At 44.5% G+C, this 26,055-nt stretch overlaps 2 protein-coding genes across 4 annotated transcripts; one reads left to right on the forward strand and one right to left on the reverse strand.

The window, feature by feature from the left end:
* The first annotated feature begins 148 nt into the window (after positions 1 to 148).
* ZBTB1 (zinc finger and BTB domain containing 1) lies at positions 149 to 25,174 on the forward strand. Of its 3 annotated transcripts, XM_053946977.1 has the most exons (3): positions 149 to 1,567; positions 11,469 to 13,380; positions 23,898 to 25,174. In XM_053946977.1, exons 2-3 carry the CDS (start codon positions 11,489 to 11,491, stop codon positions 23,932 to 23,934), a joined length of 1,929 nt encoding a protein of 642 aa, XP_053802952.1. In that variant the 5' UTR covers positions 149 to 1,567; positions 11,469 to 11,488; the 3' UTR covers positions 23,935 to 25,174. The 3 variants fall into 3 exon arrangements, with proteins under 3 accessions (XP_053802952.1, XP_053802949.1, XP_053802951.1); XM_053946974.1 differs by lacking the exon at positions 23,898 to 25,174 and having other exon boundaries at positions 150 to 1,567; positions 11,469 to 13,986; XM_053946976.1 differs by lacking the exons at positions 149 to 1,567; positions 23,898 to 25,174 and adding an exon at positions 1,869 to 2,039 and having other exon boundaries at positions 11,469 to 13,986.
* On the reverse strand, positions 1,319 to 5,905 carry LOC128789200 (basic proline-rich protein-like). Its single transcript, XM_053944861.1, has 2 exons — positions 5,798 to 5,905; positions 1,319 to 2,620 (listed from the first exon to the last, which is right to left on the reverse strand). Exons 1-2 carry the CDS (start codon positions 5,903 to 5,905, stop codon positions 1,319 to 1,321), a joined length of 1,410 nt encoding a protein of 469 aa, XP_053800836.1.
* Positions 25,175 to 26,055: the final 881 nt, after the last annotated feature.

Consider the following 26,055-nt stretch of genomic DNA (forward strand, 5'->3'; position numbering starts at 1 on the left):
CTTTGAAGAGCTTCAGAGAAACCAGAGCCAAACTTATGAAAGCAGTGGTGGGGAATGAAATTTGGTGTTTTGCTGTAAAGCACAGGCAGTGATATCACTCACAGCCAGTACAAAGTGACACAGTCTGTGCTGGTGGGTCAGAAAATAATATTTTTTTTTAAAAAGTGAATTGGAAAGGTAAGTGTGGTGGGAGGGCAGTAAGAGAATGGGGGTGGTGAGAAAGGGGGACAGCCTTGTGCCCCACTGGAGGTGGCAGGAGCTCCCGGTGTGATGCACATGGGACAGAGCAAAAGGCTGCACAAGCCCCTCATGGGTGCTCTTGGCTTGTGCTGCCTTGAGGTGTGTAAAGAGGTGGGGAGAAAAAGACTCTTGAACCATAAGAAAAGCAACTTTTCAGTGTGATTTGAAAACCACGACTCTTGCTGGCTTATGGAGGCCGTTTATTTAACTTCCTATAAAACAGGAAAACCTACAAAGTAGCTGTAATGTGGGGGTCCCTCCATCTTCTGTGGGAGCTGGTGTCTTACAGCCACAGAGGTTTTTTTTTCCCTTGGCACTGCTATGTACCCCTGAGACAAGGCTGAAAGAGTGAGAGGGGAAATGGGGATTTTTTAGACACATTCTGAAAGACGTTTTGAAAGCTCCGCTTTTATTCTGTAGTGGTTAGAAAATCCCCAGACAGACCCAGAAGGAAGGGCTGATCCTCCATTTGGAAACTAGGATTGTGTTAGTTGGGTTTGTCCTGTTTGCTTACACAGAGGAGGGATGCCTCAGGAAAACCTTCAGGGTCACTGAAGAAGAGATGGATGCTGGTACATTTTAACATTGTGGCATTTTATTTTGTTGCCTTTTTTGTTACTTTTGCCATTTTCAAATTTGGAATAAAATCTCTTAGTTTTGCTATGATTAAGTCTGCCCCTTTGACTTGTCAGATACTTAGAGGGATCTCAGTTGCAGCAACATAAAAACAATGGTATCTCCAGAAGCTGAATGATGGAGCTGTGTGGATTAAACACTTACAATGTTTGTGCTGAAGGACAGATGTCACTTTAGGGGTGGAAAAGTCAAGTGGCAGGACCTGGAAGAAAGCCTGACCTGGCTTATGTTTTCTCTCAGATCTGCGGCAGATAGCAGGGGGGCCGGAAATCCCACTTACTCACATGGGATCGTTCCGGAGAAGCTGGATGTTGTCAGACAGGAGAGGTCCAGACACTGGTGGGAAGAGGGCCTGGAACAGCTCCTGGAAGGATGAAAAAAAGCGCTGTTCTCGGGATCTGTGACGGAGCGTGGCGGTGGCTGCCAGCCCTGTGCTCCTGCATCACCGTGAAGCTCCAGGAGGGAGGGCGGAGGTATTAACGTGTGAAATTGCAGCGAGAAGGAAATACTTCCTCACGCAGCTTGCAGTGGTTTTCTCGCAGTTGAACTGTCCCACGCGGGGGCCGTGGGGCTGCGGTACAACACTCCATCGCCGGCCACCCACACGGGTGACCGGAGCCTCCCCGTTAGCACCGGCCACGGCTTCTTCGGGGGGAAAGCAGAGACTCCCCGTTCCCTGCGGCGAGCCCGGGTGCGCGGGGAAGGGGCGGACTGCGGGGGCCGGGAGAGCAGCGAGGCGGGACAGCCCGGCCGAGGGGTCCCGGTGGGCGCCCTCCGGCGAACGCTGCCCCGCCGCGGGTCCGGGGGGCTCCGCCGGAGGACGGGGAGGAGCCGGGCTGAGGGGGCTCCGGCAGCGCCAGCCCGCGCCGCGCCGCGTCCCCGGCGGCATGGGAGGAGAGCGGAGCGCGGCAGGGAGCCGCCCGCCGGGCCCCGGCATTGGCGGCGGCGCAGCAGCGCTGGCAGCGGCGGCGCCGGGAGCCGCGGCCGCCGAGGGGAGGGGTCCGGCTCCGTGCGGTCGCGGCGGAGCCGGCGCTGCGGCAGCGGCAGCGCGGCGGGGCGGAAGTCCTTTGTTGCAGCCGCGGCGGCAGCGGCAGCAGCAGCAGCGGCGGGAGCGGCGCGGGCACAGCTCCCCGGCGGCGGCCGCCGCTTCTCCCCGAGCCGCGGTAAGCGGGGCCCGGGGGCCGCCGCCGGGACCCGGGGAGGAGGAGGCGGGAGGCGGCCGCAGCTCCGCCGGCGGCGGGAGGTGGGAAGTGCCGAGCGGCGGCGTGGCCCGGCGCGGCCCGCCATAGTGGCGGCGGCGCTGCCAGGTAGGGGCTTTCCAGCCGCGGCCGGTCCCCTGGCCGGCGGCCGGAGCGGTGACCTTGCGCCGGCGGCCGGGCAGGGCACGGCGCGGAGCGGAGCGGCGCCGCGGGGACTGCGCGGGGGCTGAGCGGCGGCGCCGCGGCGGCGGGTCCGGCTCCGGCTCGCTCTTTCCCTCCCTCCTGCCCTCCCTCCTTCTCTCCGGGGGTCGCGGTGGGCGCGCTCCACCTGCGGGGCGGGGGTCGGGGGGGGGGGATGCCGCGCTGGAGGGCGAGAAGCGGCCTAGGGAGGTGCAGGGGCGAGAGGCGGGGAAGGGAAGGGAAGAGAAGGGCACCGCGCCGCCCGCGTGGCTCCGGGGCTCGAAGTCGCGGTAAACATCTCGAGTGCCGCTATCGCGCCTAGCCCCGGCCGCCGCCGTGGGTCCCGCCGCTTCTCTTCCTTTTGTCTTCACAAAATAAACGCCCCAAAACTTCGAGTGAGTTGCGGCAGTTTAGCAAAAAGCGGAGCGGAGCTGCAGCCCGGAGGGAATGCTCCACCCTGCCAGGCGGGAGACTTGGGTTTCACTCGGGGCTGGCAGTGCGCTGGATCGCCGTGGAGGCGGCTGGAAAGGAAGGGGAATACTTTTGTCACATAAAAACAAGCCCTGTGCCGCTCTGGCAGCGGTGTCGAAAGTCTCGTTCTTCAAAGGACTCCTCTTTTCTGCTCGGATAGAAAGGTAGTTGAAGAGAGTAGAGGAAATGGGACTAAAAACGCTGTGAGTTTGGGGCTGGGGTTTTATTCCTCTCTATTTTTCAGGATTTTTGTAACTCGGTTTCTCAAGTTTTTCTCCTGTTTCAGCTGATACAGGAGTGCTGGTTCCTCTTGACACGTAGGCGTTGGTAAACGGGTAGCATGGCTTGGACGCTGCTTAATATTTGGGTGTTTACTGCTAAGTTGTCGCTTGCATTATTTCCCTCTCACTCGAGTATCGCAAGGTACAAGCACGCACTGCAAAACTATCCGGGGTTGCAACAGTGCGGTGTTCCTTAGGCATTTAATTACACTAAACAAACATTCCTTTAATTAAAGGTGTTTGTTTAACATTCCTCATTACAGCTCTTGAAAAAACCCACAGAGCAGCCGTGAACAGGGGGATGCGGGCTTCTCGTTTTTGCCGAATTACAAGTTAAGCTTTCATGGCAAGCAGAGGGGAGGCGGGAGAGGCGTTGGGACCATATGGCCATGGGGAAAACCGGCCAAACGCGAGCGGTTGCAGAGATTTTCCTAGGCAGCAACAGTAAAGCGAGTTGACAAGATTGTGGAGAGATTTTTGGATGACTGGCCATAAAACCTACAGAGTAACAAGTAGTATTAGCTGCACTCTGCTGATGTTTGAGGTAGCAGGGAACCAGCACCCACTGAGGGGGTTGGATGCAGGTAATGAATATGTGGGTTGGTGCTGTGTGGGAAGCTCAGAGAAGTAATAGAAGCCACTTCTTCCTAGTAGCCAGAAAGTTTTGTGTGGAATAAGATCACAGACTTAACAGATGCTTCAGCTCTGCTTGCACAAGTCTTCATCAGACTCAACCACTGTTGTCACTGGCACAGGAATTAGCAGCGATTACATTGGGAGTGCTCATGCCAACCAGGGATTTGGGTTTTTACATGCTTTCTTACTTGAATGTCAGTGGCTGCTTCTTTCACAGATTTCTGTTCCTACTGACAGTGGAAAGCCCTGAAAATCCAGGATGGACAAAGCCGCAGTAGCTATTTACCTGCTGGATGGAAATAGAATAGCTGCTCAGAACTGAGATAGTGAAAGTTTCTTGATAAAAGCCCGGTGTCCTTTCTCTTAGTTGTTACAGCTGGGCTGCTTACTAGAGTTGTTCTGGACCTACACACATGAAGAGTGAGAAGCCATGTGTTCATTTTTCAGTTTGGGCAGTGGTTCTCCAGCAGTTGGGTTATTCAGCCCTGCCTTTGCTTGAGAATGGTAAACACCCTCACGCAAAGAGTTCTGCTGCGGACACAGTGTGTGGGCGCAACAGCTGACATAATTTGCATGAGGACCGTTTATATCCTCAAATTGGTCTGGTAATTTTTAAATTGTTCACACAGTGTCACTGCAAAACTCCAGAATTCTCTGGCTGTTGCTTTTTCTACCTATTTCTCTATTTTTCTACCTTTTTCTCTGGCTGTTGCTTTTTTAGACCTATTTCATTGGATGGAGACCCTAGTAGCCTTATTTTTATTTTTAGTATGCTAAAAGTAAAATGTGAAACATTTAAGACCAGGAAGAGTCAAGAAAACCTGTAGTCTGATCTGTATGTCACAAGTTACCATGCTTCGTTCATGTGCATCCAGCAACTTGTTACACCAAAATGCAACCTGTATTTAGCCAAGGATTCTTTCCTGGAAGGCACCTGTGACTTCATTTGAGGGTCTCAAGACGTGGTTAAACCACCAAGATGCCTCCAGAAGTTGAAAGTTGGTGTAACTCAGCCGAGATGAAAAGGCTCACCTTTCTGCTGCAAAGCATAATTTGGGTGTCATCGTTTTTTCCCCCCACTAATTGTTTCTTTTGAACATATCATTACCATGTTGCCTGACAACTGTAAAGGTGCCAGATAAAAGATAACTGTGACTTTCTAGAGTCAACCTTTGTGGCTAGCAACTTACTTTAAAGGACTGCATAAGGTCTCTCTAGGACTTTTACTCCCTAGATCTGATCTAAAGTTGTTCGAAGTTGAGATGGGGCTTTAGCATGAACTCAGTTTTCTTATTTTTTTCTGTCAAGCTGTATTCCTTGTCTTTCGAGGAGTGTTCTGACCTAAGACCATGCAATGTATCTTAACTAATTTTCAGTTAGCAGTTGGGAAGCATAACTTGCTAAAGTTTGATGTCTGTTTCTCATTTGTGGGCATGGATGCTGAATCAGCAGAGACCTGCTGGCAGAGCAGTGGAGAACAGGGCATCCAGGAGCTCTGACAGCTCATGCTGGAGGCTTTGGAGCGTCTTCCCTTCCCCTGGTTCAAGTGCCATGAAACTTGTTCCTGTACACTGTGCAGGAGTCTGTTTAAAATGAGTTGATTCAGCCATCAGGATGTATCTGAAGATGAGTATCTGCCTCTTGGAATCATCTTCCCAACTGGCATGCCTGAAAGGCAGGTGATTGGAAAGGCTGGGAGAGGAGGATAAATTATACCTTTAGTCCTTCATAGCCTGGATAATGGAGCTTAATTACATTTTCCCTGGCAGTACATGGAATTCCCATAGCTGTTTTAATTTATGATCAAGGCTATGCTTGTAATGCAAACTGATGCATACTTTCTGTTGAGGTGGACAATTGTCACCTGGCCCCAAGTTCTTTGCTGTTTTTTCAGTTTGTGTAAACTGAGGCACCCAGAGCAATCTCTATGGCTTCCTATTGAGTATATGTAGGTAAAAGTTGCAGCCTGTCGACAGCTCTGTGGTCAGTGCAGTAGCAGAACACAAAAACTTCTTGGGCATTGTGTGGAGAATTTATACATGTTCTATAGGATTTTCTGCAGCATGTCAAGGCTGTCATTTAGGAATCCAGGCTTTTTGGTAGGTCTGACCCACAATGGCAAAATTAGGGGGAAGAGTTCTTGGGAACCCACACCAGGGTGGGGTATGGAGACAGACGGCGATGGGAGATTTGCTTTCTGATCCTCGTGCGCTTGTTTTTTGGATAACTGGGCGTTGTTTGCTTGAGGTTTTCCAGTCCCATTTTCTATTAGCACCAAATTCTCCACTCATTTATTACACTTTTGTCCAGCCTGTTCTTGGTTTCCAAAGAAAAGGAGCCAGTAACTAAGCATGTATGCGCTATGTTTCTGCCTGCTCAGCAGTGGAAATGCTGGGTTTTGAAAACCACATACTAATTTTAGGAGCCAAAAGGCTCCTGAATTCTGAACCTTGTGGTATGTCTGTTTTAAAGACAGAGAAGTTAGCAAAAGAACTTCACTACTTCTTTGCTTGAGGACTTTTTTAACTTCTTTTGTCGTAAAACATCTCAGAAAACATTCGAGTGTGAGGAAATGACGGCATGAAGCTGTAGTAAATACCTGTTTTTTCTTGTTAGCAGACATACAACATAATTAGTTAGTGTAGTAGTGCAACTTAACCTTATTCATGGTCACATCTGAATAGTATCTAAGTGGTGCTTCGAAAGAAAAGTCTGGTGTCAGACAAGTAGTTTGAATCAAAGCTTGGCTGTGTAAAAATAAATATTTACTAGGGAAATAAAATGCATGTGCTGACTTGGAGTTTGAAAATCAGAGTGAAAATACCCAAGTCAAATACCTTCAGTTTTCATTTTCATATCAAATGCTTTTTTAGCACATTTTTTCAACCTCTGCATCATTCAGGATTGCTTCCAATGTGGCCTCTGCTGCATTTACCACACAAATCGGTCACTGCTGAAGATGGAGTTACTTGGGTTCCTTGTGGACTTGTGAGGTTGGTGCCTCCAGGATTTGCATGCTTCACAAAGTGTGCTAGTCCACTGGGCAAGTGGCTGGTGATTCTCCTCTCTTTGAAAAAGAGGATCAGAAATAATTAAAATCTTTGGATTGACAAACTCACCTGTATGGTGCTTTGATTTTCCAAGATATTTGGTGTTTAATACCTACAGAGGATAGCTCCCACTGGCCTCGGTTGCCACCAGTGGTGTTTACCTGTCTGATAAATTGGACATCCAAAGAATGCAAGCCAGGCTTATTAAAAACAACCAAACCAGAAAGACTGAAATTTCTTGTCCTGGCATTGACAGCAATGGGATGATGTTCTTCAAGCAGTGTTCATTGCTGTGAGATTCTCCTTTTTGTCCCACACTTCTCATTCACTTCACATCCTCCAAATATTTGGCCAAATGAGCAGGGGTCTTGTCTTGTAGTGCTCAGATCCAGGCTTGGACAGATCCAGAGGATGTGCTGAGTAAGGTAAATTTTGGTAAGAGGGATGGAAGAATATACTTTGATATATACATAATATATGTGTATACCTTGAATTTTTTGTAAAAAGACTTGTTTTCATTCTAATAACTCTTTTTTTTTCCCTAAAGCAAACTTCAAAAATAGTTTGCAATACTGATTCACCCACATGAGTGATAAATGCAGGTTGCTGCCATTTTAGCAATTAAAGTAACAAAGTGATGATAAATTACCATTTTCTGAGAGCTTGCTCTTGTTGGGAAGGAGTTTATCAGCAAGCCTTGTTGATGGCAAAGGGATGGCAGGATTAGGAATTTGGGGTGCAGTTCCTGCTCTGAAGGCATGAATGCTGCAATTGTTTTCCACCTATTCCCTGGAAAGAGCTTGTCTGTGTTTTTTACCCCTTCTGCCCTTGGCCCTGCAGCCTGGCTCTTCCCAGCCCCTTGCCCTAGTGGCTTCTTCCCTCCAGTGTTTTGACCCTCATGCACCCATTTTTAATTCCCACTGCTGCTTCCTAATCCCAGTGCCCTTCTCTTGGCACAGCACCATGCTCCCAGCCTGCCCTTTTCTTCTCTCTAGATTTCCAGAGGTTTTCCATCACATCCTTCTTACATTCCCCAATCTCCCTGTGTTTTCCCTGCATCCCCTTCTGGCTCTGGCTCTCCCTCTGCCAGAACTGGGCATCTTCTCCACCAGCTACCACAAGGGAAGCTGAGACCCTGTGGCAAGTCATGCTGTGGAGCAGTCTCCAGGAGGCTTTGCTATCAGCTGTGACATTGTGGAGGTGGCACATAGAGTCATGGAATGGTTTGGGTTGGAAGGGATCTTTAAATGCCACCTAGTCCAACCCCCCTGCAATGAGCAGGGGTATCAACAAAATCAGGCTGCTCAGAGCCCAATCCAGCCTGGCATTGAGTGTTTCCAGGGATGGGGCATCCACCACCCCTCTGGGCAACCTGTGCCAGGGTCTCAACACCCTCATAATAAAAAATTTCTTCCCTGTATCTGAATCAACCCTTTTGTAGTTTAAAACCATGGCAGAGCTCTGTGCAAAAGGGGATTTCACTGCGGATGGCTCAGGCAGGCCCTTGTTTACTAAGCAGCTGCAAGAGGATGAAATGTTCTCTGCCAGGCTGTAATCTGAAGTTTCAATAACTAACAAAAGTCTTAAGTGTGAATAAACTGATAATTGGTATCTTCTCCCCCTGAAGCACATAGTTTGTCCAAATTCAGGCAGATTTTTATATTGTGACAGCATATATAAGACAGAACGCTTTCTCCCACATAAAGTATCTCCTCAAAGATTTTGGAAGAGAAATGTTTAATTTCTAAACTAAAAAATAATAATCTTCATACATGAAAGCTTTTTCTTAGCCTCATTTTTGGAACCGTTTTGGCTGAGCTTTTCTGTGGAGGAGGGAAAAAAAGTAATCAGTCCAAGGTTTCAGAAGGAAAGTTTTGCCATTGCTGGTTGAAATATGTCAAAGTTCTAAATAGCCCGACACAGGCTCTTGTGGTGGGAAGTTACATCCAGCAGGTTAATACAGCATCCAGAGGGAGGATGCAGGACTTTCATTAAAATGAATAACCTCATACACTCTGTTTTAATACCTACATGTAGTGCTACTGTGGTAGAGACCAAGTACATGTCAAATCCAAAACCTTGCCATCCTGTTCAAGCAGCCTCATGCTCCACCCTTTTTTCCCCGAGTGGTGGCATTGCCAGTGGGTCATTGTTGCACATTGTTGCACAGGATCCACATGCTGAAAACTTTGCAGGAGTTCATCTGTCAAAAGGAGAAATATCTTTTACCATTTTCAAAGAAGAAGACTTGAAAAAGGCGAGTTTGTGTGCTGTCACTCGTTGTTCCCACCATCTGGAAACAACCCCATCTGCAGGTGCCTGCAGATTGTTTGTGACCACCTGTTTTGTACAGGCTTGCTGTTTGTATTGCTGTTTTTCTATTGGAGGACACAGTGGAGTATATCTAGTGTAAAAAAACCACAATTAAATAAAACATTTTGAACTTGCCACTTTATGAGGATGGGGAAGTTAACATGAGCTGTCCTGAGCCTTTTCTTGTCGTGCTGGCAGCTCACACCAAGAGGCCAGTGGTGCATCAATGTCATAATCTCATTTTCTCGTTGGTTTTCACTCTTAGAATGTGGAAGTTGAAGTTAATTCATTATGCAGCTGCCATTCTTAATACAATAGATTGAGTTACATTTAAGCAGCTAATGAATTGCCTCAAATCCAAAACACGTTACCACTTGGAAGAATATGAAGTGCACTTTTATTATTACTTGATGTCAAGAGCTTTGCTGTTCTTCACAGAAACATCTGAAATCACCCAGTGATACAGACGACAATCAGTTTCTGTTTAAAAGATGTGCAGTTGTTTCAGAGGTTCTCCTACTTTCAAAGCCACTGCCTTGCAAGTTAGTAAAAAAAGAGACATGAATTCCATGCAAGGAGTTGCATTTCTGCAGTGGATATCACTGGGCCAAACCAATCTGAGAATTATTATGCCAGGGTGCTAGCCTGGAGTTCTGGGTGTGGAGGGTTGGGTTGAGAGGAGAGGAGCAGCTGCCATTCAGATGCTTGTTGTCACTGTAGTTCAACCCAAATCTCAAGGTTCCCGTTGCCAGACAAGATCTTATGCTGGGGGTGATCCCTAGGAACTGCTGTGTGAGTTGGCAGTAGGGAATATTGCTGGGTGGGGTGAGCATTTTCTTTTCTCGAGAACTTGGGAGCCCTTCTGCTGTGGCAGTCCTTTGTGGAATGAAGAACGGGGACTTAATTCTAGGTTTGCTGCTTAACAAGCCACGCAATGCCTATGACTTGCGAATTCAACACTAATTGTGGAATTTAATTTCTCTACCCATTTTTTCCCCAAGGAGATGTAAGCTGTTAGGAAAATAAGAAAAATGGAGCATTTGTGTGTGTATTGTGTTTAAATTTTGGGCAATTGAAAGAGTAGTTGCAAATCAATCCATGCATTTCATTGAGTCACAAAATGCCCTTTAGTATATACTAGTTGTACTTTATTTGCACAAACCTTATACAGTTATTTGCATTGTTTGCAATAACCTTTCAAAATGTTAAGAATCCTCATTACTGCTTTATGTTTTTCATTGCAATTAGGGTGTTCTTTATACTCTCTTCTGGTTCCTCACCCCCTCAGCCTGTGCAGTTAGAACAGCTTATTTGTATAAGTAAAGGTTTTCCAAAGTGAGTCGTGACTAGGTGTTGGCCACACCGTGGTGAAGTTTGTCTTTAATCAAACACACACCTCCTGTACGCACTGCATTTCTTCTGGATATTTTTTGTTAACATGAACCATGATGTTTTCTTCCTCTTTTCTCGAGGATGAGTTAGTCCTTCCACATAGAGCAACCCTCAGCACTGGCAGACCAGTCTTTGCTGAGGCTTCATTTCACCGTGGCTCCACCTCTGGCTTGCTGGCTCTCTCAGTTCTCCATTGCTGAGTTTTTCTTTGTCCGGTTTCCCATCTACGTGTTTTGGTTACATTTCAGCGCTCTGAACGAGTGGTTTTGAGAGCAGTTGGAGGCACGGCGTGCACCACTTCCTGCCTCTGCAGTCCCTGTGGCTGTCACGCAGCTCGCCTGGTCACCATCTGCAGCTCTGGGCTCAAACGTGGGATGTGCCACCACAGCCAGGCTGCCCTCTGCTTCTGAGAAGGAGTTTGAGTTTGCAGTTCCTGGTTTGCAGGACGCCTTGCAGAGAAGGTTGAGATGGTCCCTCAGCTGCCACAAAGAGCAAAATGTGTGGAGTAGCTTGTGTGGGTGCTCTGTTGTCTCTTAATTTCCTTTAATGGGGAGGGAAAGACCAGTTTGAGCCTGGCCTGGTTTCCAGTGTGTGTTGCATCATGTGCCCGTTGGACTGACAGGTAAAAAGGCAAGTTGAGACTGAAGAGTGGTTTCTGACAGCCAGCTTACCTTGTATAGGTGTTGTCCTGGGGCCATCTTACAGAAGTCTACCCTGTGAAGTTTTTGAAGTTCTGCATTCAGATTTCATATCTGAAAACCTTGGCTGTAGGACTTGGAGATATATTTGCTAATTTATATTCTAGCAGCTCTGATTGACATGTGTGCTGGTTATGTTTATTAGTTTACTAGTCTTGTAAGTCTAGTGGTGAGCACATGGAATTATGGATGTTTTCACTGGCATCAATATTCGTAAGTAGCTCCCAGCAGAGATCTCCAGACAGGAAGCTGTACTGCAGACTGTCAGAATAGGAAGATCTAGAGAGCAAAGAGATGGCAGTTCCTCCCTACGTTGAAGTAGGCTTTGGGTTTTGTGCTCGTGATTTAACAGATACCTTTTTCTTTATGCAGGGCTGTAATCGAAGTACAAGATGGCAAAAACCAGCCATAGCAACTATGTCCTTCAGCAGCTAAACAAGCAAAGAGAGTGGGGCTTTCTGTGCGACTGCTGCATCGCTATCGATGATATTTATTTTCAAGCACATAAAGCAGTCCTTGCTGCCTGCAGCGCCTATTTTAGGATGTTTTTTATGAACCATCAAAACACTACAGCCCAGCTGAATCTAAGCAACATGAAGATTAGCGCTGAATGCTTTGATCTTATTTTACAATTCATGTATTTAGGAAAAATTATGACAGCCCCTGCCAATTTTGAGCAATTTAAAGTGGCCATGAACTATTTACAGCTATATAACGTACCCGAGTGTCTAGAAGATATACAGGATACAGACTCATCTAGTTTAAAATGTTCATCTCCTGCTTCTAGCACCCAGACTAGTAAAATGATATTTGGTGTGAGAATGTATGAAGACGCACTTGCTAGAAATGGCAGCGAAGCAAACAGGTGGGGCATGGAGCCACCAAGTTCAACGGTAAATACATCCCATAACAAAGAGCCTGAGGAAGAAACTTTGCACCTCAACAGCTTCCCCGAGCAACTGTTTGATGTCTGCAAAAAAAGCACCACGTCCAAATTCTCTCACACGAAAGAGCGCGTGTCACACTCGCGCCGGTTTGGAAGGAGCTTCACCTGCGACAGCTGCGGGTTTAGTTTTAGCTGTGAAAAGCTATTGGATGAGCACGTGTTAACATGCACCAACAGGCATTCCTACCAAAGTGCCAGGTACTACAGTGCTGAGAAAATAGACTTTAGTGAAAAGAACTCTACTTCTAAAATGATGTCCACACAAACAGAAAAATACAAGGGGGACTCGAACCATGCTGCGGACGATTCATCGTCTCCCGTGTCAAACATCACAAGCAGAAAAAGCAGCACTGTTGCCTCTGAGACCTCAGGTGAAGAAGGAAGTAGAGCCTCTGAGAGGAAGAGGATTATCATCAAGGTGGAGCCAGAGGACAATCCTACAGATGAGCTGAAGGATTTTAATATTATCAAGGTGGCAGAAAAAGACTGCAATGAGTCTTCTGACAATGATGACCTAGACGATGAACAGGAAGAGCCGCTTTACAGATACTACGTCGAGGAAGAGATGAGAGAGAAGAGAAATGCTCGGAAGACTCTAAAGCCTCGTTTATCCATGGATGAGGATGAAAGAAAGTGTTTGAAAAGTCCACGGCACCTTAACAGCAAGGCTTCTTCAGTGCAGGAAGATGTGGAGAATGCTCCCTGTGAACTCTGTGGGCTAACAATCACTGAGGAAGATCTGTCCTCTCATTATTTATCCAAACACATAGAAAATATATGTGCTTGTGGCAAGTGTGGTCAAATACTGGTCAAAGGCAAGCAGCTACAGGATCATGCACAGACCTGTGGAGAACCCCAGGATCTGACCATGAACGGGATCAGAAATTCTGAGGAGAAAATGGACTTGGAAGAAAACCCCGAGGAGCAGTCAGAAATAAGGGACATGATGTTTGCAGAGATGCTAGAGGACTTCAGGGACAGTCACTTCCAAATGAACAGCCTTCAAAAAAACCAGTTATACAAGCATTCTGCCTGTCCTTTCCGATGCCCTAATTGCGGCCAGCGTTTTGATACTGAAAACCTAGTGGTTGAACATATGTCAAACTGCCTGGAGCAAGATCTGTTCAAGAACTCCATGTTGGAAGAGAACGAGAGGGATCACAGACGTAAGCATTTCTGCAACCTTTGCGGGAAAGGATTTTATCAGCGTTGCCACTTGCGGGAACACTATACCGTTCATACCAAGGAAAAACAGTTTGTTTGTCAGACATGTGGGAAGCAGTTCTTAAGAGAGCGCCAGTTGCGGCTCCACAATGATATGCACAAAGGCATGGCCAGGTATGTCTGTTCCATTTGTGATCAAGGAAACTTCCGAAAACATGACCATGTACGGCATATGATATCTCACTTATCAGCTGGAGAGACTATATGCCAGGTCTGCTTTCAGATATTCCCAAATAATGAGCAACTGGAGCAGCACAGGGATGTTCATCTGTATACATGTGGAGTATGTGGAGCAAAATTTAATTTGAGGAAAGATATGAGATCTCACTATAATGCCAAGCATTTGAAAAGAACATAAGCATAAACATACTGTTAAAGCATTAAGTTGGCAGCAGAGAGAACACCAAAGCAAAGCATAAGTATAGTAAAAAAATTTGAAAAGGAAAAAAAAAATTGAAAATAAGTCTCTTTTTTATTATTTTTTAAGACCCTCCTAACCATAGGTGTCTCTTTAGGCTCATTAAGTATAAAGCTTTGAAAAGCATCATGTGTTTAATTATTACATTTTCACTGTTTCCTAATATCAGTTTCTGTTCTTAATTTTATTGTTTTACTACGTAGATATACAAATCATTATTTTTAAACTGTAGATTAAAAGCACAATGTTACCCCTTCACTGACTGCTATTAAACAGTTCTCGGATCCATGTCCATAAGATGAGTGCTTTAATATTTCCATGTGTTGTTTCTTCATGTGAAAATTTTAGATGCCAGCGATTAATGTGCAAGAGCATAATTGTTCGTAATCCCCAAATTAATTTTCAAAATGAAAAAAAAAAAAAAAAAAAGCCTAAACCCAAACCAACAGTGCCAAGAAATAATCCTTTGGGCTCTGACTCTGCTGCAGGGGCAGAACTGGCTGTCCTGGTCCCCTGCTTCTTGGCTTTGTTGGAAGGTGCTTCCCAGGGGTGAGAGCACATAGGCTCAGTTAACCCTCGCAGGCTCGGGCTGCTGTGCACAAGGGGGAAGGGAATTAATGCCTCTCGGGGTAACTGAGGGGTTCCAGCACAGTGGTCATTTTCCAGATGGGAAGTCCTAGCAGAGCTGTTCAACTGATGTTGGCCTTTCTTTCACTGTCTGTACCTCTGTGGGTATATTTAACCTGCTTATCCTAACATACAAAGAAGGAGTTGCTGTGGTGGGTTGCTAGGAATGCAGTATGGCCATGTGCGCTGAACACTGCATTTTCAGCCTAGCTGTGAACTGTGCCTTGCTGCTTGTGTTGGAAAGTTAAAAGCAGGGTGAGTGTGGAGATACTCCCATTGCTTGGGACCTTAAGGTTTCTTTGCTTCTTGTTTTCATGATACTTTATGAATGTTCTGTTTTTCAACAAGAATATAACAAGAAAAGACTGCAGAGTTTGCTTAATAAATGTAAAGATATTTTATGCCTTTTAAGATTTCTTTCTGATTCTAGCAGAGCCCTAATCTGTGCAGCTTGTCTCTTAATTTAATTGAATTTAAAAATCCTAAGTACCAGCTGACACCAATTCAGTGAGGCACTTTGGCCTTTGAGAGAGCAACTGGCTTTGACTCTTAGGCACCAGCTGTCAAAATGTTTGTTAAGTGTGTGATTTGTGATGAGGTAGAGGAAAGGATCCTAATACATAATTGTACAGAAAACAATTAAAAAAATAAAACCTAGTTGTACTTTCTCCCAGCAGATCTCACATTATCAAAGAGGGCAGTAATGCTATTTCCCGCTGAGCTATGGAAGGAGGAAAGTAATGTAGATCAGCAATTAAGGCAGTTGGATTAGATGATCATTGCAGGTCCCTTCCAGCTGAAATGTTTTATCACCTCATGTGCCAGGGGTGGAGTTGAGAATAGGAGCCAAGAGCTGATGGTCTAGTCCAGGGCTTTCATGTGCTTGTTTCTGTCAGAGTTGAGTTCCATTCCTAGTTTCTTGGGGATTATGAAGGGTATCGAGTTTTAATTTTAGACTATTCAGAGGAGTGACTATACAATTCAGAATCTCCAGCTGTTAAAAGTAGTGTGAGTTGCCTTGCATTTATTCAGTTTCAAATGTGCATTAGGATTTCTCTTGGTTGGCAGATGTGTGCATTTCTGCAGTGATGGAGAAGGCTCCCCCACCAGCCCTTGGTCCTGAGCCAGCAGCTGCTCTGAGGCACCAGCTGCTTTGGGTGCAGTTTAGTGGGCTTTTAGTGTTCTGCTTTAACTGCTCAATCCTTTTTTTCTTGTACGATGCTGAAGTCAACCCAGTCCTTGATAGCACTGGGGCCAAAAGAGCACAGGCATGAATACACTCCGGCACTCCAGAGCTGGGGGCTTCATCTACTGCACACAGTGATTCTCTGACATGCAGGTTATCCCTCATAGCATCAGCTGGATGGGGAAGAGCAGTCAAGGGAAGTGAAGGAGAACTGGAGAGCACTGGGCGAGCTGGCAGGAGGGTCTCGTGGCACTGGAGGAGTGGGAAGACCGAGTGGGAGAAGAGATCCTAAATGGGAGGGAGTGGCAAAGGCAGGTAGGCAGGATTACAGCTGTGCAGTGGGAAGCAAATCCCAAAGGTGGCATGGAGGGGGTGGCCGGGGGAGTGGATGAAATGTCCCGGCTGTGAGACCAGAGTGAGGATGACTCAGCTTGGCTGGGGAGCTGTGGGCCTGAGCCATGAGCTCACGAACGCGGGGTGCGTACCAAGCACGGCCGGCCCCGCAGCGCTGCGGGGACACAGCGCAGCCCAGATTAAAGACCTTGTTGAAAAGCAGGAGGTGACCTCTGCCATGTAAGGGATCAGTCTTGAATTCAGTGAAGGGCTAAGGGTGATTTATAGAGCCTCCTGCTCAGGATCAGGAGCCCTTGTTTAGAGCCTATTGGTCTGAACTTGACCCAAAAATGTTTCTAAAAAATGTGACTTCCTAGTGTAAGTAGACCTGTCAACTACAGAAGTTAAATGGAGAAACTGGGAATGATGGTATTTACATGTACTATCTAACTTTATAAACACCCTGAATACCTCTGTTTTTCAATTATAAGCTGTGTTGTAGTAGCCTTTCAAAGTAAAGTTTGTTAAACCTTTCCAACTGCACTTGAATTGATGTTTTTTCCTGTTCTAGGGAAACAAAACCCAGTGCCTTGGAGTTCACATGTATGAAAGTCCATGCTAAGGCTCACAAAGAGCATGAATTGCACTGCAGGGAAGTTTAAAAGTGGATCTACTTACATGTAGGCAGAAAAAAATAGAATGACTGAAGTAGCCTGAGAAGTGATCAAGGGGAGTATAGGAGAACATAAACAAGTCAGCCTGGCTTGCAAGTAGATGGGTATTTAAATAGATGAGTATTTGAGATGACATGTAAAAGCGGGCAGGGGAACAGCAAGGAACTGTTAGAGAAAAGGCCTGGAGTGACAGGAGGAATTTGGCTCCTGTGAAAGGGGAGAAGGTCTGGGTGCTGAGGCAGCCTGGGGCTGGACACTCCTGAATGTTCTCCCCAGAATGGGACAACATCTGCAGGAGAGTGAAATGATGGTGTTCCAGTGCTCCTACCATACAAAAATGATTTAATGTGGAGACAGAACAAAAACAGACATGAAAAAAAATCAACAGCAGTTACCCTAGAAGTTTTGCTGTTACTTGAAAGATCATGAAGGGGAAGCAAAAATATTTTATTTAAGAGTTCTTTTCCTCTAATTTGTACTTTTCTGTTGCCATAACATTGTTCCTTTCTGTCTCCTTAGTGAATGTTAGCATGTAAAAGCACTTAAGGATCTTAAAAACTGGAGGTGTAAGCACTGCACAAGGCGTAGCCAGAAAGAAAAAGATTTGCTGGATGCCATAAGTTATATTTTTAAGTGATTTGCTATTCTTATTTTTGGAGGACCTCTCTGTGTTCCGTTGTTTTTCTCATTTTGGCAGTGCTATGGGCTGCAATCCTGAGAATTTATAAGTGGCCAGCCTAGCTCTTAGCTTTCAAGATTTACTGAAAGTTAAAAAAAGGGAATTCATGGAGACGCGGTATGAGCTTTAAAATACCACAAAAGCTATTGAGCTTCTTTTTCAGTTTCAGAGGAGATGTTTAAAATGTTAATATATATATACACTTGTAAATGTTTCCTGCTGACTTGTTAGTTCAAAGAGTATTTACATTTGTGTATAATGATATTTGTAGCCAACAGGTCTGTGGAGAAATCTTGATTTCAATAAATAGAGTATCATGGAATTCTAAGAATTTATGCTTTAATTAGGGGATTTCTCTATGTAATACTTTCAGTTGGTGTAAAACATATAATTCAGCATATTTTTTATTCAAAGCTGTAGACAGAAAATATATTGCCCTGGAGAATGTATTAAAAATACATTGTTATAAAAGTGAATAGTTTGACTGCACGATTGTATTTGAATACTCTAGTGCTAAACCATCAAGAGTCTCAGAGCTATTGGTGAGGACACGAATTTGCTCCTGGAGACTGTGCCACCTTGAGCCCTGGCAGCCCTTTACTTCTTCCCATTAGTTTCAGCTCTCCTCTCCCCTGTGTGCCACCCTCTCCATTATCAAAAAGCACGTACCTATGTAGCTGCACAATGAACTGAATCAAACAACGGGCTTTTTTCTATTCCCTGTGGGGCTGGTTTTTGGCTGGATCAGTTCCCTGCTGTGCTTCCCTCTCCATCTCTGTGTCAGATCTTGTGCAAGCACAATAGAAGGGGTGGCACGAGAGGAGGAATGAGTGGCTGGGAGGGGGCTCCTTTGCTTAAACGAGCTGTACCAGAACTCGGAGCATGTCCTGAATTTAACTCGGTCTCTGTCTCCCCCAAGCATCCTCGGGGAAGCTGAACTCTTACATTCATCTCTTATTTCCTGATAAGGAAAAAGGCAGCCCAGCCTCTTACAAATGAGACACATCTCTGCTATCTGCCCTCTTCGTGAGAACTGGAAACCTTCCTGCATTCAGCTCATCCCACAAATATGCTCTGGAGCTTTCTTAGTGTTTCTTGAAGCAGACTGGGTAGTGCTCTGCACCACTGGCTTTGTGTGGTTGGCCTGGCCCAAGGCCAGGAATGAGCTGGGCCCCTTGTCTGGCCAAACACCAGGAATGGCTCCCACCTTCCTCTGGCCTTCCTGCCCTCCAGCTGTGGGCCCAGATGCAGCTGTGGAGCTCCTCTGTTGCCCTGTGCACTCTCTGCTTTTCACAGCAAGGGGGGACAGTTGTCTGTCTCATTTTGGTCTAATGCTGAAAGCTTAGGGTAATTTCATGTGTAAGTTAAGCTGATGCTGGCAGTATCTGTTACTATCCCTATGTGCTTCTAAGTGCTTCTCAGTCTCAAAGGGTTAAAAACCAAATCTTCTGACTTCCCTAATTCTCAGCCGGTTTGATGCTTGTCGCAGACTTAAAGACCTACAAGATGAAGCATGACTAATTTGACTTTATAAAGTCTGCTGAAGGCTAGAAATTAGGAACATGTTTTCAAAAGCTGACATTTCTGTAGTTCTCAGCTATAAATCAGTTTTCTGTATTTTCTTCCAACTTCCAAAAAACTCCTAAAATACTGCTGTGCAGTGTATTCTTGATACATGTGAGTAGGCTGAAATTTTGTAGGGGAAAGATGCCAAAAATCAGGACACGTTTTATAAATTAAGTGTCTTTTGCTACTTTTACAGTCACTTCCACAATTCTGGAATTAATTGTGATTTTATTTTTTAATGCAGAAAGACAAATCTTAATTTGTAGCAGGGCAGTAGAGCTCATGGCTCAGGAATCACTTCATCATAACTATAAATATTCAGCCCTGAAACAAACAGCCCGTGTTCCTTTTCATGTACGTGAATGGCCAATGCCAGCTTCATGGGAGAAATGCTATCAGATCTTTATTTGGATTATTTTTGTCCTCAAATATCTTGTAGGGTGGGGATTTTTTTATTAATTTAAAAAAACAATGCTGTGTATCATGCTTTTAGAGAAATGGTTTTCAGTAATTCACGAAGATTCCCTTTGTAAGAGTGGTTGAAAATACATTTTTAAAGTTTCATATTAATATATTAAAGGGAACATAACAGAACTGTGAGATGAGAAATCCTCAGATGGTCCAAGGCCAGGCTTTGACTGTCTCTTCTGTGTAGCCAGCCTGGCACACCTCACTCCAGCAACCTTGAGGTTCAGACATGGTCAGGATTTTTGATTCTCTTGTAAGAAAATGAAAAGGTTTAATCCTTTCCTGTGCCTTCTGGCATACTAAAAACCATAGTAAATCTTCCTGCAGCTACAACCACAAAAACAATGCTGCATGTAGAATTTCCGGTGGGAGAAAAAAAAATAAATGGTTCAAGAGCTTCCCTCTCTGACAAAGTTCTGCTGCCATTTATTGTTTTTACTCAAACTCACGTGTGATTTGCATCAATGAGATTTTGGGGTGTACTTTTCTTTGTTTGCAAATAAGATGTGACTTCAGATAAATATGTCTTGTAGTTCTGTAGACATCCCCAGATTCCTGACAGGGAATGAGTGCATTCCTTATAGGCCTCTAAATCCTGGAAGCTGTGTAGATTGTAGGAAATACACTGGAAATCAGGACTGTTGTAAATCCTTAGTTTCTCAATTTGTCTGTCAGGCAAAGTGCCACCAGTGTCAGCAATTGCCAAGGCCTCTGCAGCAGCTGCATTGTCAACACAAAAGATGCAAAAATCAGTCTTTACCCTTTTTTTCCCCCATCTCCCCTGATGACCAGGTTGCTATTTTAGAAATGCATCCTTTCAGCTCTTTTATTTGCCTTCTGTTTTTTGAAAAGGAAGATTTGCTTTCTTTCTGTTTTAAAGCAATGATTAGGGCTAAGAAGTTGTTTTTTTTAATGGTTCTCACATGTTCAGTTGAACCTACACAACTCTCAGTAATACCTGCTCTCCTTTTTAGGTAACCACCCCACTACATTGCGGGTGGTCACCAGAGGGACTTCTGCTTCTGACTCCCCAGAAAATGAAAGGGAAAAATAACATGTTGTCCTTCTCTCCATGGCAAAAAGCCCCAAAGACATGAAAGTTTGTGGAAATGCAGATAAGCTGGCTAAAAATAGAGTTTGCTGAATACCATAAATTGCTTTTGGTTTTGGCAGCAGACACACCAGACTTCTGGTATCAGTTACACTCCTCTTACACGAGTCGTTGTTAGGGCTTTTATTTAGGATGCTAAAGATGGTGCCCTGGTTTCTTCCCTGCCTGTGGGTTTCCTAGTGGTACCTACTGGTAGAGTCCCAACTTGCAAATTACTGAGGTTCTGGTTTCTAGCCATTGGTTATTGAATTGCTTCGAATAAATAAGAAACATTTTAAGAGACAAAATCTAAAGTATCCCTCCTTTGGGAAAAAGGATAGATACAGTAATATTGTAGGAAGAGGAAATACAGGGTAGGATCCCTTGGAACTGATGAAGAAATTGTCTTAGTATGTCCCAAAGCCCAGGAGAGAGCTCAGATGTCTGAGCTACATTATTATCAGGTGAATTAAACAGAAGTTGTGTACACTTATATATGCTGTAAAATATGACACTTAATACTCTGCATGCCTGGAAGTCTGACGGTTAGCCCCACCTAGTCTGCTTTCAGATGGATTGTGTTTCACTTAGATTTTACTGGCCATTGCTGACACGATCAGTTCTGCCAGAAAAGACAGAGTCCTGATGTACAGTAACTTAAAAACTGGAAAATAACTCAGTCAAGACACAAGAGATTTTACAGTAATTGTTACAGTTTTTCAGCTTTAGTTCGTTCTGCAAAGGGTTAAATAGTTCAAAGGCAGTTTCCTTTGGAGAATGTTTATTTGATCAAGTTCAGTGTGGCTTAGACCCCAAATAGAAATACCAACTTCAAACAGAGCACTGGTATGAGAGAAGGAATAGTCTGTGGCCTTCCAGACCTCACAAGCTATGTTGGTTTGTTAGACAGAGTCAAAACAAAGATGTCCCTTAGAACAGATATACATCAACTCAGTGTATTTCACACACCACATCTTTAATCTCCCATCTACTTCTCTCCCTGGTCCTTTGGGCTATGACAAGGTCACTGAGATCCTGGATGAATTACAGTCTCCTTAGTGAAAAGCATATATGGTGTGATTGGGCCATCCAAGCTACTTAGATTGTTAGAGAACGTTAGAGGAGCTACTGCTCCTGTTTACTAAGTCTGAAGTAATACATCCTTCGGATTTTGGAACAGTGCTTATCTTTGCTTCTTGGTTCCCTTTACATTGCAGGAAGCAGGGTGAGGAAGAACCCAGTGGGTGCTTCTCTTAGATGGAGCCTGGAAGATCTTGTTGGCTGAGGCATGTTGTGGTTTTGTTTCTTTGGGTCCTTAGCTGGCTGAATCTTCAGACTTCTAATAAATGCACTAAGCCTTGAAAAAGCATTATTAATGCATGATGAGATACACCAAGTTCAGCCACTGAACATAAGAGTGGAACCCATGCAGATGCTGTTAGTGCAGGAACCTGGTATCGGGCCAAATCTGGAGAGCCATCTTTGATCTGTCTCCAGATCCTCCTTTTATTTGTAAACATCCAGCTAATCACGGACTTCCTCTGACTTTGATGAAGTGGAAGGAGCCGCATCCTCTGTAAGCTCTGGGAAGGGCTGGAATTCTGCAGAGGCTCAGGATGCGGGGATGGGGGTTCCAGCGCCATCTGGTGGCTCGCTGGGAACGCGCGTGTCCCTATTCCCGGGGCTGGAATGCTCCGCTTTGCTGAGAGGAGGGCGAAGCAGATCCTCCCGCGGCTGTGCATCCCCAAACACTTCTGTGCTTAGGGCAGCTGGGCCATTTTAGTCTGCGAGAAGGGCACAACGTTTTATCTCTCATCTCCCTTCCTGTGGGTTACAGGCTCTCGCCAGTGCCGGCAGCTCCGTGTGTGCTACACCCCACCCCACCACAGTTGGCACTGATTAGCAGTGTTTCTGCTGGCTCATCGGAAAAAATGTGATTTAATATTCACAGGCAGCCCACCTTCCCGCACTCAGAGGTGGTCCCACACAGCACAGCCGATGTATTTCAGAGAGGTGGTGGAACGAAGCTCATTCGTGTGTGTGAGTTGTCCATGATTTGGAAATGACAGAGATTTTGGACTGCAAAGTGCAGGCCGGCATGGTAATGAATAGCAATGGCAAACACTGATGTCACCTCGGGAAAAACAGTGCTCACATGCATACTGTACTTAGAACACTTTTTTTCCCCTCCTTTGTTAGCTTACCAAAAAAAAAAAAAAAAAAAAAAAGTACTTCCTGACTTCTGAGCTAGTCATGTAAGAGTTACTTTGCAATAACAGCACTAGTCCAGTGAATTCCCCTCCAAGATTTTAAGAATGTGGTAGGCAGACAAATGGCCTTGCTGCCAGAACCAGCAGTACTTTGAAGGCAGCAGTTGCCCAAGACGTGTTTCCCTGTTCATATTGCCCTCATGGCACAAAACAAAAGCCTTTTGTCCCAGCTGGCCTTTTTGTCCACCTTAAGTATGTGACATGGCACAGAGGGCAGATAAAATACCAGACAAGCCTGGGCCTGGCACATGCAGTGAGTGAGGGCCTGGCCATGGTGCACACTGAGGTGTGGAGCATCACTTGAGGCTTTCCTCTCAAAGATGTGCCAGGAAATTCAGCCCTGAGCTGGCCTTGAGGATGCTTTGACAGGTAAGTAATGCAAAGAGCTGCTAAACCTGGCTTCATGTGCAGCCTCTGCAGTGTAGACACAACCACTTGGGCCAGGGCTGCCACAGTCTCCTAGAAACACCAAGTGTAAATTATGCAGAAGTGGCACAATCATATACTTTATACAATATGATTCACATATCCAGAGAAAGAAGTCAGTGTGCAAAAGAAAAACCCAACAACCCTGAGGATTGTCCTCAAAAGTTACAACCATGCATTTCCAGTATCTTGACTGTTCCTCTCGGACACAAAGCTGCTCATATTTGTAATGAACTACTGTGGTTGAAAGAGAATTCCAGAAATTGTAAATATTTATTTAATTTATCTGCATTTAACTTAAAATAAGAGTTTGGGGGGTGTGTGGGGGTATGTGTGTCGAGTAAATACATAACAGTTGCCTCTGAGTTAGGCAAAAAAAAAAAAAAAAACCACAACCAAAAATACAGTCAAATATGAAGCAGTAAGAAGTATTCCAGAGTGGGGGTGTTCCATGCTATGAGTAGCTGAGGGGAAATAATACTCGTGCAATTTTTTGAGACTCCACTAAGCCAAGCCATAAACCACTGCTGGAAAGTAACACATACAGTATGAAAAATTACTTCTGGGAGGTTTGGGAAATGAAGTTTTTCTTCAGCAAATCTGTAGCTGTTTTGAAAACAGAAGGCAAAGGAAAAAGAAGCAAAAGTTTCTGAAACAAGATGACAACATTGTTTAAGGTCGTGTTCTGGTGGGGTAGGGGTTGAAGGAAATGTATGGCTTTTTAAAAGAGTTCCTGACTGTGGTGGGTACTCTGAATATAACTGAAGGATGGGTATTTAGAGCAAAACCACACATGGTGAGGTGGGAGGGACCACATCATGCTAGCAAATACAGTACTGCAGTGTGGGCTTCTGACTTTTAATATTTTTCTTGCATTTCTTTTCTGCATGGCAGTAGTGAAATAGGGACTTCTAAGCTTCTGAACAACTGAGAGAACCAGATTTGGAGAAGACATGAGGAAGAACTGGTCGGCAAAAGATTTCATAAAAACTCAGAACCTCGTGTGCCAGATCTGAATTGGCACCACCTTTGCTTTTTTGACATACTGCAGCATTCGCAAAAGGCACCAAAGCAGTCAAATTAGAACATGCAGTAAAAGTTGTTTTGGACTCTTCTATGTACCATAAATCTTACTTCCTTGTGACTATTACTTACAGCTGTGCAAAACAAATTTGAAGTCTTTCATGGAGCAGACAGCCAAAAGAGGCAGATGCCAGGTGTAAGGGCTGCACTGAAATGAATTTGCAAAATTTCATTCACACGCTGGAGTGCTCCTTTTCTGAAACGCGGCTTCTTAGAGTTGCTGGCAAAAACTCTGTAGATTTTTTAGTTCAAACATTATAAGTGTATACTCATGCACAATGCTAAACTATCAAGTGTTTAAAAAGAAAGGAAAAAAAAAGAGTAAGAGGTGAAAAAAAATCTTAAAAACTGAGGACAGAGGGTCCCTGAGAAAGGACAGGATGGTGAGAGAGATCCAGCTACATGATTTCCCCTGCTGCCATGATCATCATTTGCAAGCTGAAGAGGACCTTCCTTGGAGCACAGTGCTTGTATGTGGAGAGTAAAGAAATGGTGCTCTGGTCTTTTAAAAAGAATGGTGACAATTTTTTACCAACAAGGAGATGAGTAAATGTAAAATAATCTTCACAGGGCTCAGGGTGCACCTTGTTCTGGAGCTAAGCCTTGCAAAAGCTGGCTCGAAGAAGAGAATCAGATGTTCATGTTCATATTTGAACATTTTAGGAATAGTAATGTTTCCAGATAAATTAATGGGAGAGGGAAAAACCCGAACTAAAAGAGCAATAAGGCAGTAAATGTTTCAAATTAGGGCAAGCATGAATTATAAAAATATCAATATCTTTTGCTTCCCTCAGACAGGGAATCAAATTAAGACATGTAAGCAGACTAAACATGCTGATTATATTCTGCTGTAGTTACGTATCTTACTAATTCTACTCATGATTATAAAAGGATGTTTAATTGTTCACTATAACTGTTATCTCAAGAAGAGTCTGTCTATAATTTTATTTATAATTGGCATCATTTTCATTACTGTTGTTACAAAGTGTGTAAAATATTGTCTGTATTGCAGCTTGTATAGGGCATGTGTCTGTGCTTGCTTTACTCTTTTTGAGTTTATAAAGTTACTATACGAATGCAAGAAAAGATGTTCAGATATCTTTGAATGTGGTTGCTTAATCTAATTACGTAGCCCCTGATGTTTCAGCATATAGATGTTGAAGGTATCAGCTCTATTAACACATAACACCTTAAACATTAATGTAGGTATTTTAAAAGCCTCCAGTGCAGCACTGGAATGCTGACACTTCAGTCCCAGTGGTGTATGGAGTAAAGGGGAGGATGGAGAATATCTGGGCAAAGCCGGATACCACTGGGGACTCTGCAGGAGAAGGCACAAGACATCTAAGAGCAAATAGGATGTGCTTTCTATAGAAATCATGAAAGACCTTAAGAGCAGGACCACCACAAAGCAGAGGAGAGAATGCTATACATTTATAGCATTGCCTTCAACAGTATACAAAGTATAGGACATCTAGAACAGGCTGTGACTGTTCTGTAACTTAGCAATTGCTTCCAGTCTATGTAGAGTATCAGTAAAGACATTCCAGGTTAGTTATCATCATCTTTAAAGCTTATTCTGTGCTTTGCAACAGTATCTTTAATAAAATACTCTTACAAATCTGCTTATTATTCTGATTTAATTCCATCTTATACCTGAGTTGATAACAGTCCTGGCAACAGGGTGAAGGTACCACCTGCTTCATCGGCTCCTGTGTTTTTCCCATTCACCTGCTAATGACAAGAGGGAAAACAGAGATGAATAATTATGAAATAATCATAGAAATGAGAAAACAAGAGGAATTCATATCATGCTACCATTCAATTATTATAAAAATTGTTCACACGAAGCATATCAGTAAATCTGAGCGATTAATCACATACTGATCTCTGAGTAAGATGTATTAGTCTTTGCCTATATTTACAGTACACCATTTATCTTGTTTAAGACTTAGCATAATTTTCCAGC

The sequence above is a fragment of the Vidua chalybeata genome, chromosome 6, assembly GCF_026979565.1.
Source record: "Vidua chalybeata isolate OUT-0048 chromosome 6, bVidCha1 merged haplotype, whole genome shotgun sequence".
NCBI lineage: Eukaryota > Metazoa > Chordata > Aves > Passeriformes > Viduidae > Vidua > Vidua chalybeata.